General features: G+C 41.1%; 1 protein-coding gene across 2 annotated transcripts in view; it reads right to left on the bottom strand.

Moving 5' to 3' along the window:
- Nucleotides 1-15590, bottom strand: part of CHRNA7 (cholinergic receptor nicotinic alpha 7 subunit) — a 137647-nt gene that overhangs the window by 69879 nt on the left and 52178 nt on the right. For both annotated transcript variants that reach the window (XM_003900705.4, XM_021941691.2), the window contains one exon: nt 1307-1351. In XM_003900705.4, the coding sequence (XP_003900754.3) occupies nt 1307-1351 (45 nt within the window). The remainder of the gene's footprint in view (nt 1-1306; nt 1352-15590) is intronic.

Raw genomic sequence — 15590 nt, 5'->3', positions numbered from 1 at the left:
TTAAAACAAACTCATCTTGGGCAGATATAAATTGCCAATGAAAATTTATGTTTTATAATTACTTAAAAATTTAATTTATGTCATTTTGATGAATTATAATACCAATAACAACAGCAAACTTAAATCAATCCAAAAGAAACAAAATTTAATACTTATGGTGTAAAGGAATAATTCTTGTGTAAATATTTACATTTGAAAAAACCAAGGCACAGTGATTAATAAAAGACTTTTGGCCCTGTGTGGTGGCTCATGCCTGTAATCCCAGCACTTTGGGAGGCCGAGGTGGGTGGATCACCTGAAGTCAGGAGTTCAAGACCAGCCTGGCCAACATGAAGAAACCCTGTCTCTACTAAAAAATACAAAAACTAGCCAGGCGCGGTGGTGCATGCCTGTAATTCCAGCTACTTGGGAGGCTGAGGCAGGAGAATCACTTGAACCTGGGAGGCAGAGGTTGCAGTAAGCCAAGATTGCGCCACTGTACTGCACTCCAGCCTGGATGACAGAACAAGACTCTGTCTCAAAAAAAAAAAAAAAAAGAGAGAGACTTTCAAACATAAAACTATATTACATTAGGATAAAATTCTCTATAGAAAGCAGAATAGAAATGCATTTACAAAGAAAAAAGGGACTATGTTAAACATCTGACAGTTTTAAAAAAGGCTTGTTCATATGGTGTTTGAATGAGACGGGCACCAAATTATTATGCTATTTTGATTCCATTTAACATAGAGACTGACCGTTCCATTTTTCAGTGTCAATATTTACAATTGGATGTTAAGTGGCATCATTTGCAATTAATTAAATTTAGGTTAGTATTGCAGATGTCAAGTTAAAAATCTACAAATGATAGGCAGCATTTCAAGATTCTTACAAGCATCACTAGAGCAGAGTACGAGGGCCTCTGGTTTAGGAACACTCCACCTGATTCAAACATGCAGCTCTGGAGGCCACAGAGGGCAGGGCTGGAACTCCTGAGTCCTGGGGACTGGCTGTGGTGCAGGTTGTGGACATCTACATGTAGCCCTGTATCTTCTTACTTGTCTTGCCTGAAGTGCTTCTGAAGTGTCCCCACATTACCCTGTCCTATGTGCTGAGCTTGTGCATGTGTTGAGCACTGCAGACTGTAGTGTCATACACTCAACATTCATTGTTGGCAGGTGTGGAGTTGGTGTGACAGCCATGGTTATGTTTTTTTTTTTTTTCTAAACAGGACCTCTCAGAAGCAAGCATCTCAGGTATCAGGACAAAAATCTTGGGTGCAAGATCTTGCAGGCCCATGGGCGAGACTGTCATTCTCTTAACTTACCATTTGCAGCCAAATGTTGGTGGTTAAAACTTGGTTCTTCTCATCCTTAAAAAAAAAAAAAATAAGCAGCAGCATAAATATGATATGGTTTACAAAAGAAAGAATGAGACAATTATTCACGTGGGGATCTGACTGTTGGGATCGTTATGTGTGGAAATTAGAATGCACCAAGCACTTCCAATATATGCAAGCAGCATTTCCCCAGAGTTAAGCTTTTCTATTTATTCCAAAGTAAGACACATTTATTATACAGCATTTTTAAAAGATGGAAAAGTATAAAGAAGAAAATTAAAACTCTGCAACCTTACCATCCAGAAATGATGCCTGCTAATGATTTAGCTATTTATCTTTGTATTTTTAAATAATTCACACACTAAAAAAAACCATAAAAATAGGTGAAAATCCAAGTTTTTAAAGTCAGGTTTATTTCCAAAATATATACAGTTTTAAACAAATACAAATATGCTATGCCTCCCTCCCCCAGGAAAGGGGCCATGGCCCTGTGTGGAGCTGCTGCACCCTGTGTGGGTGGTGCCATGTGGGCCATGACTCTGACTTGTCCCTGCAGATCTGGACTTTTCTCTCATCCTCTAACTTCTAGGGGGAACATCAGGCTTTGAAATACACCTGAAGGTAAAGCCTACCTAGGTGAGTAAACTAAAGGTGAGAAAGATGAGGTGACTTTAGAAGCAGCCATTCAAACTTGGATATCTCGGACTCCAGAGCCTATTTTCCTACATTTCCAAAACACCTCCCTGAGTTCTGCCTCCAGCTAAGCCTACGTGCTAACCAGGGAGCTTGGATAGTGTACCAGCTGTGACTTTGCTCCAGCACAGGACGTATAGAGAAGAGACCCGTCAAGACCGGCCTTTCCAAATGGAAGGCAACTTGCATTTTAGTATGGCTGACCAAGCCCAATATGGCTCAGCATAAAACAACGTGAAAGGAGGCAAATGAGTAAATTCTGTACAATAGTTATACTGTGAATGTTGTGATTCAGTATGAAATAACTCCAACCCAAAGGGCTCTGTGCATTAGCACTTGACACCCTCTCCAGAGAAAATATTAATTAATGCCCCTGTGAAGATGTGAACAGGAGCTGAAACCTCAAGCTCCTGCAACAGAATCTACTTGGCCTGGTTCAGCGATGGGCAGTTTCCAAAAAAAAAAAAAAAAAGACCCAAAGGCAGAAAGAACGTGGCATCTGCTGGGGCGTGTCAGTGGGCAGGGATGCAGATGAAAAAAGTGCTGCCTCTCATTAAAATGAAAATGCGTTGAGCAGGTAAGCAGCTGGCAGGGACACTCTGATGCATCAGTGCCCCAGCCCAGTCGCTTACATGTTGGGCACCTCTACGGTGAGATGGGCCAGGTGGGGCAAATCCCACAGAGAGGAGAGGGCTGCCTAGGGAGGGACATGGGATGATGTCTCAGGGGACCCCAGGCCAGGGGCAATGGCCACAAGACGCTGAACATTGATTCAGTTACAGGAAAAAATATATCCCATTTTCCTAATAAAATGTGCCAGGAGTTTTCGGTGGGAAAAGTTGTAGAGCTAACATGTCTCTGTACTCTGCACTGAGCAAACGATCCCCAACAGAGCTATCCATTTAAGTAGCTGGAGCACTCCAGTTCCAGTTCAATCTCCAATATTATTGGGAAGTGTTGTTAAACTCTTCAGAATGTGTATGTGTTACCTCAACTTATGAAGGAGTTGTTGTTTTTAATGGACTTAAAATTAGAAAGGGTTCCATTGAGGTGCCTTTCCTTCTTTTAATTGCATTTGTGTCTTCATCTGCTGAGAGAAAGGCTTCTGTGGTTTGGGAGCTCAATTACTACCAATCTAATTAAAAGGCTTTCTTCTTTCCAACACTCTAACAGAAACCCCATTAGAGGAACACTGAATTTCAGCGGTGTGTGGCAGCTTGGGACCAAGTACAGCTTTTCAAACTGTAATCAACAAGCAGCAGCCACCACCATCTGAGCATGCAGGGATGCCCATTAGGGGAGCCCCCCACAAATACTCAAGAGGGAGAGAGAAGGGCATGAGGAACCATGCTCCCAGAACAATCTCCCTCCTCCTAGCACCTGTACGGGCCACACATGGTCTGAGTCTCTTGGCTCTCTGTCTGCAGTGACAAGGTCCCTCACCTCCTTCCCATCCCCACTGTGCAGCCTGCTGCCCCTATGCACACTGCAGGCACACACACACACAGAGGCTGTCCTCTACTCATCTTTAGACCGGACTTTCTGACCACTGATATGATCAGATCACCCTCCTCCAACTGCACTGCCCAAAGGATCAAGTCAAAAGTCTTGAGTGAAGTGCACAAGCCATTGCTACAAGCCATGGTCCAGCCAAGTTTTAATTCATTCATTCATTCATGCAACATTTATGGAACATCTCCTGTCCCCAGCATTATGCTTGCCTGATGTGTGCAGTGGAAATTAATATTGCTCCTGAGCTCCCAGAATAAAAATTGTGCATGTGTGTGTGTGTGTTGGTGGGGGCGGGGAATGAGGTAGGATTATACAACACAATAATGATACACTTATAACAACCTGTAACAACAAATGGTAACAAGGGTCACAGAGGGAGGGAACAGGGTCCCTACAAGGAGGAAGACAGGGACATGGACTTCACCCAGAGTGACAAGGGGTGGCGTCCTGGGGTTGAGCCTCTGATTTAACAACCTGTAATCCTGCAATACCACAGTATGTGGATCTCCTCACATCCACCATGTGCACCCCAGCCCTGAGCCTTTGTCCCTTGGTCCCCATGACTAGCCCTGCTTGCCAAGGCTCTATCCAGGCATTTACTGTCTCCAGGCCCCCACGTCTGTGACCACAGATGAGAGGCAGCGGCTGCAGGCCTCAGTCTCCTCATTTGCAAAATGGCTCCTGACTGATCCCTTTCCCCTTTCTCAAAGGGGTCCTGTGGGACTCTGGCAGCAATAGGTCTGCAGGTGTTGTGTCTCCTCCTGCAAGACCCTGACCGGCTGGCAAGAAAAACCCTCCCTCCCAGGGGCTACTCCAAAAGCACGTTCAGAGTCCATCTCTCCCCTCCCCTCTCCCCACAGCCTTCTCCCTCCTTGGTCCCTGGCAAGCCTGTCCCAACCCTGCTGCAGGTGACAGGCTTGACAGGTCCCAACCCTGCTGCAGCCCTGCACTCAACTTCCTTGCCTCAGGGTTTGCATTTGGCCACACAGGCTGCAGGTGAACTGGGAGACCTGGGGATGGTAGCCACACCTCCGAGTGTGGAAAGTCCCCAGATGGGATTATAGTTCCCACATGGCAATCTGGCCCCCAGCAGAAGGACATTCAGGGCAGGTATGCAGGGGCTCCACTCCCACTGCCCAGAATTTACCTAGAGACAAAATCTAGCTCCTCATCCAGCAGGGAAGTTTCCTTCTCTTTCACCCAAATGTCCTCCACTGCTGCCAGAGCCCCCAGCCTGCCATGCAGCACTTGAGCCTGAAACCATGAATCGGCAGGCAGAGCTGCCTACAGCAGTCACTCCCTCCAAGTTGGAGGCCACCCTGGTCAAACTAGGGGGTTCCTGCAAGAGAGGGGACAGAAACATCCAATCCTGGCCCAGAGGCCTATGAATAAATACACAGGTTTAGTCTCCCAAAGAACAGTATTCCACAGGAACCTAGGGGCCTGCAATTAAGTAGCACACACTCTATGTTTTATTCCGTTTGGACGCTTATAACAAAATATTATACACTGGGTATCTTATAAAACATAGAAGTTTGTTTCTCACAGTTCTGGAGGCCGGAAGTCCATGATTAACCTGCCACTATAGCTGAACCCTGGTGTCTGGTGGGGGCTGGCTTCCCGGATCATAGGCAGCCACCTTTTCACTGTGTCCTCGCATGGTGGAAGGGGCGAGGGAGGTCTCTGGGGCCTCATATATAAGGGGATCATCCATCATGACTGCACCCTCATGGACTAATCACCTCCTAACACCATCACCTTGGGGATTCAGATCTCAACATATACATTTAGCGGGGGACAAAAACATTCAGACCATTGCACTGTGAAAGTGGGCTTCAGCAATTCCAGATCCTCAGGCTGCCCCCTGGCTATTCCTGCCCTCCCCAACTGGGCAGGAGGGCATGGAGGAGCAGAGTCCACACAGGCAAAAGACCCTGGGGCTCCCGACTCATCAGGCAATTGGCTTCTGTGCATTTCAATGTTCTCTCCTCCGAAATAGGGATGCAAACAGCTGCCCTGTCTGCTACAGCAGGTGGGAACAGGAGGAGCATGCTGCAATCTGTGCAATGTCACTCAGTGCCAGTGGCGGTCGCCACATGGCTACTCACACACATGGCTCTCCTGCAAGGTCTACACTCCCTTCTGCCTCTCAGATGAAGACAGGAGGAGGCAGGGTCCCCAGCCCACATAATCCCAGAAGGCCGGTGTGGCAAGGCACCCTCAAGTCAACACGCCTAACTCCCTTCATTCTTTTCCAATCTGAGCCCTTCAGTTGAGAGCACACTTTAAGTGATTGTGCTTTTTAAAATCAATCTCTCTGAATAATCGTGTATATGGTTCAGAATCCAACTGTCGTGGTAATGCGTAATGTGCTATCTTGCATTTCTGCAGCAATTTTTCTTTTGTGAATTACTGAGTAACATCATTCAATGTGATTTTACAGAGCTTCCATCACATTATTTTTTTTTCCTTTGTGTAGATGCTAAGAAAAAAAAGCAAACACATAACAATAGACCTAACCACCACCATTTCTAAATTCTTGTTTGCAGAGAAAATAGCTGCATAATATAAATTCATATTTGTGTAGCACTCTAAAGTTTATAACAAGGGTGACTTCTTTTATCTAATTTAATACTCTTTACATCCACTATATTTTTTTCTTAGTTTTATAGCATAACAAACTGAGGTTTTCCCTGAGTCAGCAAGATACTAGGTCTAACAAAAGACTCATATTCAGAATAAGAAACAAACTCCTAAAAATCAATCAGAAAAGGGCAGGCAATCCAATAGAAAAATGGACAAAAGATGAACAAGTACTTTACCAAAAGGATATCAATAAATATCAGGTATCAGGTATCAGTGATACCTGAAAATAACAAAGCTAGCCTTTAAATAGAGTTTGCATTTCTAAATGTCACATGACATGCACACGCAAACAACTCATTTTGGCTTCACGACAATAATCCAGCAAAGTAAGTATTATTATTTTTCTCATTTAATAATGGAGATTATGGGAGACCCCCCAAATTTAATTTTATATGTCTGTTTTCTGTTTGAATGCTTTGCTATGAGCATGTATTACCTTTATAATCAAAGGAGAAGGGGAATGCATAAACATATCAATTATGAAACAAAAAGGCTCCTGGTCCTAGGTCACACAGCTAAGTACAGAAACTGAGATCCAACCCCCTAACCTGCTTCATAAAGTTGAGTTTTCAACACTTGTGTTTTGAACCACGATGTCATTCTGCCCTCCTTGTTGTAACAGCAAACACTATGATTACGATCATGAAAAATAATTCCCTTTGGTAATTGTACAAGACAGAAGTTTTCAAAGTATGGTCTTGGAACCCCTTGGTTTCTGAGACGCTTTCAGAGGACCAGTGAGACAAATCTTTCTTCATAATGGTTAGACGTTATTTCTCTCTTTCACCCCCCTTTTCCCTTGAGTCTTCCATAGAGCTTTGCAGAGGCTACAGCACATAGGGACCAGCAGCAGACTGAATGCAGAAGCTGGTCAGAGCATCCAGATGTTTTCTATTACATGAGGCATTAAGGAGATATGCAAAATAAAAAGCAACACCACCCTTCCCACTGATTTCTTGGGTGAAAATATGGTCATTTTCCATAAAATGCTATTTATGTTAATATTATGCTATTTATGGAATGGCCTTATTATGTTAAGTGAATTAATGAGCTTTAAAATGCTTCTTAGCCTTTATCTCCAATGTGGTAAATACTGATAGATATAATCACATAAACAAAACTTAGAGGATCCTCAGTAACTTTAAAGAGAGCAAAGGAGTCCTGAGGCCTGGATGTCTGAGAGCCGCTGAAGGGGAGCTTGGCATTTCTAGGACCATCCTGGTCCTTGTACCACAAGGCCTGGCCCTCTCGGGATGCAGAGCTCAGCTCTACCTCTGCTCACATTTTGGGACTGCTCAGGGTCTGTTTGTTGGGGACACAGTGTAAAAAATACAGATATCACAGGCTCTGAGCTCTGCTATTCACTAGCCATGTGGGCTTGGGGTAGTCCCATCACCTGAACTTTTCTGAGACTCAGTTCCCTTATTTGTGAAAACAAGGGTGAAGGCTGTTAACTGCTCTCTCTCCAGCATGTTGCAAGGACTGAATAGGTAGCATGAAGAAAAGTGCCTAAAACATAGCAAAATTCTCCACTGTTAAATTACTGGAAAAAAAGTTCCTTTGATAGAAAGGTACTGAAAAAGCTAAGAGAATTGGCCCAAACTGACAATATCTCCTCGCTATCTGCGGCTGCCTATTTTTAGGGGTGGCACACAATTACTGGTTGGTTTTCTGTTTCTAATTTAACTGTGTAATAATTTGTTTTGGTTCTCAGTTTATTCATTTAGCTCTGCAATGTTCCTTTTATTCTGTTATTTTATTGGCTCATCTTTGAAACCTGGTTGGTTCGGTTCCCACTGAAATTAAGGCTTAGGAATTATGTGTCTAGAGGTCAGCATTTAATATTCCCAGTGGGTTCATGGTTATTCTGCGATGCATCAATGTGCAGATGAGAATCTTTTCAAAAAGTGTGCAACCTGACTTCCTTCAAGCCTTGGATCCTGGCCTCATCCACCAGCTAGCCACCTTGGCAAAGGGTTAAGCTACGAAACTTCACTATTTCTAGGATTCTAGGAGCTCCTTAATCACAGCCGAACTGTTTACAGATATATGCTTATTTCTGACAGTACCATGAAACCTGACAAATAGAGGAAATGCATTATGTTTTAAAACACAGCACTCTGAAGCCCCTGAGATTGGAGACGTTGCTCCAAAGACCCACTGAGGCAGAGACTGCAGTCCTTGGAAAAACTTCTGTGCCTAGAACTCCCCCAGCAGAGTGATTCTGAACTCTTTGATTCTATTTTTAACTACCAAAGTTAATCCTGCACAGTTCGAGAACACCGATTTCAGGAACTATGCAAAGTATAAGGCTTAAGAGATTTTAAAAATCAGACCACAGTATAACACATGTATATTGATATATATATTTTTTTCCTCCCAACAGGTCAGCATGTAATTCCTTGAGACGTAATCCCCGGAAAGATCCATGATGGCAAGATGGGAAACTGGCTGATCAGCCTGGGTCCTTTCTGGAGAATAAATGCCAGGCAAACAGAGGCAGGTGGTTTTCTTCAGCTTAGGACCTTGATCCAGGCACACCACGGACTTTTGTACCCCCTGTGAAATCCACTGCCCAATGCCAGATTGAGGGGAGCAAGGCAAACCAAGGTGTTCAGCTGCCTGTGTGTGCAGGAATAAGAGAGCTTGCCTGGGAGAGGTGAGCCCCACCCCACCTGATGTCCATTTGGTTCTCGCTGGGTGGACTCCCATCCTCAGAGCGGCCCCATCCTTCTCAGGGAGGGAAGAAGAGTTCAAGCATGCACTTTTCACTTCAACTGAAAGGGTTTCTTTCTTTCTATGAGGAAGGGCCCCCTATCTCCCTCAAAGGACCTAACTCTTGGGGAATGAAGCCTGGAAGGTGGATCATGAGAGCAGAACCTAACAGAGAAGGAATCAATCTTCAATTAGCAGAGCTGACAACAGGTAGTCATAGGAAGATTGTGAGTAGAGGAGAAAGAGGAAGAGAGATGCTGGGTTTCCAGCATACTGAGTGGAGCAAGAATCAAACTTCATCTGAACTATCCTTGAACAGAAAGGATAAATCCCCCTTTAAGTTTAAGCCGTCATCCCAACTGAATCAATTTTCAGGAATTTCCTTGAGTGTTTACAGGTTGTATCTCTCTGGACTAAGAGCAAACACCTATACACACAGCCAGACTCTCACAAATGCCTTGGTTCCAAAATTTATGTAACTTCAATATCAGGCTTTTTCAATGAATTGTCAGAAAGCTAGTTGCAACAAATCTCATCACAATTGGGGTCCTCTAAAGAACTGAGTTAGAGATAAGGATACCCCAACAGAGTTCTTGGTATGGAACTGGTGCAAGGTGGGTTCAAAAGACCAATAGAAAGGGAAGGGGCTAAGACAAATAAGTGGAAGTTACGAGCAGGATTTAGAAGCAGTCATTTATTGTTCTTGCTTTTTTGTTGTTGTTATTTGATGTTTCTAATACTTCTGCAAATAATATAGGCTAATTGGCTTAATGAACAAAGATAAAAATAAATCAGGCCACGAATCAGGAAAATATAACATAAAAATAACGCATCCCTATTACATCACAGAAAATACTGAGGCATGAGCCAGATGAAAACAAATTGGAATGACAGCCACAAGAAGGAAGTATGAGTATGAATGAATGAATGATTAAACATATACATAAATAAAAATTTTAAAATAACAAGCACAAAGAAGAAAGGCAGCTAGGCACACACACATAACTAATATACAAAGTAGCCTGGAAGAAAAGCCCAAATAAGAAGGGCACGCTTCTCATGAGTTCTTTATATTATACTATATAAGCCTTGGATCAAATTAAGCATGATTTCAAAGATAAGCTAATAAAATAACAGAATAAAAGGAACATTGCAGAGCTAAACGAATAAACTGAGAACCAAAACAAATTATTACGTAGTTAGATTAGAAACAGAAAGGAAAAAAACAGATACAGCTAAAAAACTGAGTTACTGGCATGAAGGCAGGACACGAGATAATCACGGTGAGAGAGAATCACAGCGTTCGCAGAGCAAACACACCAAGAGATTACATCCATTACAGAAGAGGTTGGAAATGGAAGCGAAACAAAGAAGCCACAGCTAGAGCTGAAATGGAGACTACAACACAGAGAAACTAGTTTAAGTATGCCGGGATAATACATGGGAGACCTGCTCGTGGTTCTAGCCAAACAGGAGACTCTATAATGTGAATACCATCCTGCTATAAACACCTGGAAATTCTGGAGAAAATCAAACAAATGTCTTTTTAAATATTGATTCTGGCTCACAAGAAAGCACAAGAAATCCTTGAAAACAACAACAACATCCAAGAGGAAACTGAAAAGAACATTTTAAGTCCATGAGCTGACACCATAGCAGAGTGCAGGAGTGTGGAGACCAGTGGCCAGTGTTATTCACAGAGAGCTTAAACAATGCCTAAGTGGGACTATAGAAAAGATTCTCTTTCATAGGTGGAGGGCTGAACCAAATCCCCCATCTACTTATACCAGCATGGTCCAGGAAATCTTGAAGAGACCACTGACCAAAAAAGAATCAAGTTAGTCTGTGTCATTCTGGGCTGAAAGTGGAGAACCAGGGTATACTCTATTTCCTGAAAATGCACTGGCCTTCTTTCTGATGGAGAATTCAAATGTAACCAATCCACAATGCCTAGGAACTCTGCAAGTCATGGAATTAGCTTAGAAGTTGTTCCAGGTCAGTAAAACTTGAGGTCCCAGACAGACACAATGAGAACAAACAAATTAACAAACCACAAAAAAGAAAAAAGGAAGAAAATAATAATCACAAAAAATTGTTGCATAGAAAACACAACAATGATTATACCCTCCTGATCAAAAATACAAAATACATAAAGTATAAAATTCTCCATGAGTGAAAGAGAGAAAACCAAGTCAGGAGGAATAAGCTCCCCAAAATACAGAGAAGAGCAATATCAGAGGGATAATACTGAATAAGTATGTTTAACGTGATTAAATGCACTAAAGAAATCAAAAACATAGTAAAAGAATGAGATATTCTAGGCGTAAAAATGCAGATTTGGAAGAAAACAAAAGTAAGAGCTTTGCAAAACGAAAAGTTTAGTAACTGAAACAAAAGCTCAATGGGTGGGTTAAACAATGAATTTAAAGAACAGAAACGATCATCAGTAAGCTGAAGACAGACTCAACAAAATGACCTACAATGTAACTCAGAAGGATAAAGAGGAGAATGTGAATGCTTGAAAGACTTGAAGGGCACAATGAAAAGATTCAATATGTGTATAAAATAGTTTTATAAAAGAAAGGTTAAAGAAATAATGGCTGGGCAATTTCCAGAATTGCCAACTTACCCTCAGATTAAGGAAGTACAATTTCCTCAAAAATGTAAGTATAAATCAAGGACTAATTCCAACCTCCATCATTTTTTAGCTCTGGCATGTAAATAGCTTAGAATTAATCACTCTCATACTTACAACAGAAAAAAAAATGAATGAAATGAAAAATCAATGTCATTTATTGGACTCAGGAGGGACTGACGCCAGTAAGTACCACACTGAAGTCCGGAGAGACATGGAATTCGGCGCACAGCCAAGATCTGCTCACTCAAAGCAGAAGCCACTGGAGCTACGAACTTGTGGTAATGCTTAAATGGTAATTTCAGTGAACCTCTGGTTGCTGAGTGTGAACCAGCAATGAATGAGAGTGAGAAACCCCCAGAGAGCCACAGTCTTGTTGAGGCCTCTACAATTTCATGGGTTTTATCTCTAGAAACTCCACCAGGTTCCCATGGTAAACATGCAAGAAAGAGCTCCTTGTGGCTCCCGCGAGAGAAGGGGAGAAGTAACCATTGGGAAATGGGTCACCCAGAACCTTCTCGACAAAAAAAGCCTACTCTCCAGGGTTTCTCAGAGCCTTATCCCTGCTAGGGAAATGACATTTGTCCCACTCCAGCACTCTGTAGCCTTCCTGTCTTACCTAAGGTGGGGAAAAGCTGTGTCACTACTATATCACTAGAGAAACACTTGTGAAGGTCAGAGCCCAGACACACAGGCCTACTAAACACTACCATGTAACACAGGATTACAGAACACTTCCCCCCATCCCCACTTCCCACCACACCAACAGGGGTCCAGTATAACTACTGTGAATTACAGTCCAAAAAGCCGTAGATTCTCTGAGAAAGAGTACTCAAAAACATAGTAAAAGAATGAGATATTCTTTTATTCTTCTCAGACATCAAGAGGGAAGACAAAAACAAGAACACTAGAAGAACCTGACGCCTCTGGCAGTTAAAGCTATAGCAAGCAAGCATCAGATAAAGCCCAACTACTACTTGTCACGTGTATTCGTACACTAAAAAGGTACTTATCTAAATTCATAATGTCGTGAACATTTCTGGTTTAGGACAGAAAAATTACAAGGCAATTAAAAGACAAGAAAAAACAGTCTGCAGAGACAAAGCAAACATCAGAACAGGACTTAGATATGATACAAATGTTGAAATTATCAGACAAGAAATTTAAAATAACATGATAAATATGTGAAAGGTGCTAAAGGAAAAATAAACAACATGCAAAAGCAGTTGGGTAACATCAGGAGAAAGATAGAAACTCTCAGAAAGAATTGCAAGGAAATACTAGAAATCAGAACCAGTGTAACAGAAATAAAGAATGCCTGTATGCAATCTGAACATATTTTGTCAAAAATGCAAGTTAAATTCACAGTAGTGAAATGTAGCCTTTCTGTCTACGTGTTAAAATTTCAAAAGAAAAAAGAAAGAAAGCATTTGATGGCCTCATGAGGAGCCTGGACACAGCCAAGCAAGGAATCAGTGAGCTGGATAATATGTCAATAGAAACTTCCAAAACTGAATTGCAAAAAGAAAAAAGAAACGCAGATTATCCAAAAATTGTGGGATGATTTTGAAAGGTATAACACATATATAGTTGAATCACCACAAAGGAGAGCAGAGCAGAAAGAACAGTTGAAATAATAATGGCTGAGAACTTCCCAACACCATTGACAGACACAAATCATAGATCCAAGAAGCTCAGTAGACACCAAGTAAGAAAAACATCTAAAAAATTCAACATAGATCTTACGCTTATCACAGAAATTAAATCAAAGTGGATCATAAGCCTACATGTAAAATATACAATTCTAATACTAGAAGAAAACACAGGATTAAATATATGTGACTTTGGGTTTGGTGATTATGGTTTTTGATACAACAGCAAAGACATGATGATCTGTGCAAAGAAAAAATTAGTAAGTTGGACTTTATTCAAATTAAAAACTGCTCTACGGAAGACGCTGTTACAAGAATGAAAAGAAAAACTACAGACTGGGATAAAATTTTACAAAATACATCTCTGATAAAGAACTTATATTCAAAATATAGGAAAGAAACCCAGCAAGACAAAAACAAACAGCCTAACTAAAAAATGGCTAAAAGATATGAACAGACAACTCACCAAAGATGATGTACAAATAACAAACATATGAAAAGATGCTCCACAGCATGTTATCATGGAAATGCAAATTATAACAACGCAATACCACCCATACACCTATCAGAAAGACTAAAATCTGAAAAGTTCACATTACCAACCAATTGCCGGGAGGATGTGGAGCAACAGGAAGGCTCATTCATTGCCGGTAAGAATGCAAAACGGTACAACCACTTTGGAAAACAATTTGGCGGTTTCTTACAAAACTAAACCTAGTGTTACCACACGATACAACAACTATATTCTTAGATATTTACCCAATGATTCAAAAACATGTATCTACAGAAAACCTGCACATGAATGTTTATAGCAGCCTAATGCATAATCACAAAAACTGGATGCAATCAAGATGTCTTGTAATAGGTGAATGGAAAAACAAACCATGGCACATGCACACAATGGAATATTATTCCAGTGTAAAATGAAATGAGCTATCAAGCCATGAACGATATAGGTGACTCTTAAATACACAGTGCTAAGTGAAAGAAGTCAGGCTGAAAAGGCTACATACTGTATCATTCCAATAAAAAGACATTCTACAAAAGGCAAAACTTTAGAGACGGTAAATTTATCAGTGGTTGCCAGTGGTGGGGGTTAGGAATAGATAAATGGAGCACAGAGTACTTCTAGAGCAGAGAATTCTATATCATATTTTAATGGTGAATACAAGATATTAAGCATTGTCAAAACTCATAGAACTTTACAATGCAAAGAGTAACCCAAAATGAATGCAAAATACAAAACAAATATTTAGGAGATTTGGTGATCCAGGATGGAATGCAAAATGTAACAAAAGGATTCAAATGCATCAAAAAAGTACAAAACAATTTTACTGACATGACTGGGAGAAAAAGGTGCCGGCCTTAGTAACTTTGAAACTGGGTGTATTCTGCAAGGAACTGTATATCAGCATTGCACTCTAGTTGATGAAGTTGTTCCTCACAGAGTTATGAGTTACCAATTCTGAAACTACTGTACATGAATATTGGAATCGAACAGTTAAGTAAATGCATGCCATGTGTGGAAATCAGTTTTCTCACTTTAGAGTGAGAGTTGGAGACTTAAGCATGAATTCACATTTAGCTTAATAAGGATACATACGGTTACATACAGATATACTTAGAGATATTTGTGTATATATGAGCTATTATATACAGATACAACTCTTTGCTCTGTCGGTCTAAAGGGCCTAGAAATGATGACACCCCAATGGCAATGAACCACCTGGCACCCAAACCTTGCTTTCTAATCATTCACCAAGACAAGGAACCAGGAGTTCTGGAGAAATGGCTGATTCTAGGTGTGGGGCAGGAAATATACCAGATGAATCTGGAACATACTGTAGAGCCAGAAAGAAGGAAAATGAGTGAAAAGATAAAATAACACCAATGCCATTAAGCTAGAGGGATACTGCAGCAAATTTAACAAGTACCTAGTGGTAAAAACTAGAACAATTTGAACAACAAAATAAGGTAATACTGGATTACAATCCTAAGTATAAAATAAATACTCCTGAGTCTGTACTGACATAAATAAATGATTAAATAAATAAATGGGGTGAAGGAGGCAAACTGTCCATGAAGAATTATTTCAATTTATGTAGACACTTTGCCTTCATGGAGGTGAAACATTACTCTCCACTCCTTAATGTGGGCTGTGCCTAGTGACTTCCTTCCAAAGAGTACAGTATATAAATAGGAGAAAAAGAGTAACTTTACAGTCGAGGGATCTGATGAATACCATTTTAAGCCATTTGATTAAGGCTCACAACAACAGTAAGTCATATTGATATTATGCACCCTGCATATGATATGATAACATATAATACTCTGCTCTCTGTCTACTCCAAAACATACTACCCCAATCTAACCTGGATAAAACATATAATACTCTGCTCTCTGTCTACCCCAAAACATA

This window comes from Papio anubis, chromosome 7, assembly GCF_008728515.1.
Source record: "Papio anubis isolate 15944 chromosome 7, Panubis1.0, whole genome shotgun sequence".
In the NCBI taxonomy this organism is placed as follows: Eukaryota; Metazoa; Chordata; class Mammalia; order Primates; family Cercopithecidae; genus Papio; species Papio anubis.
This window is presented reverse-complemented; position numbering and strand designations above follow the sequence as displayed.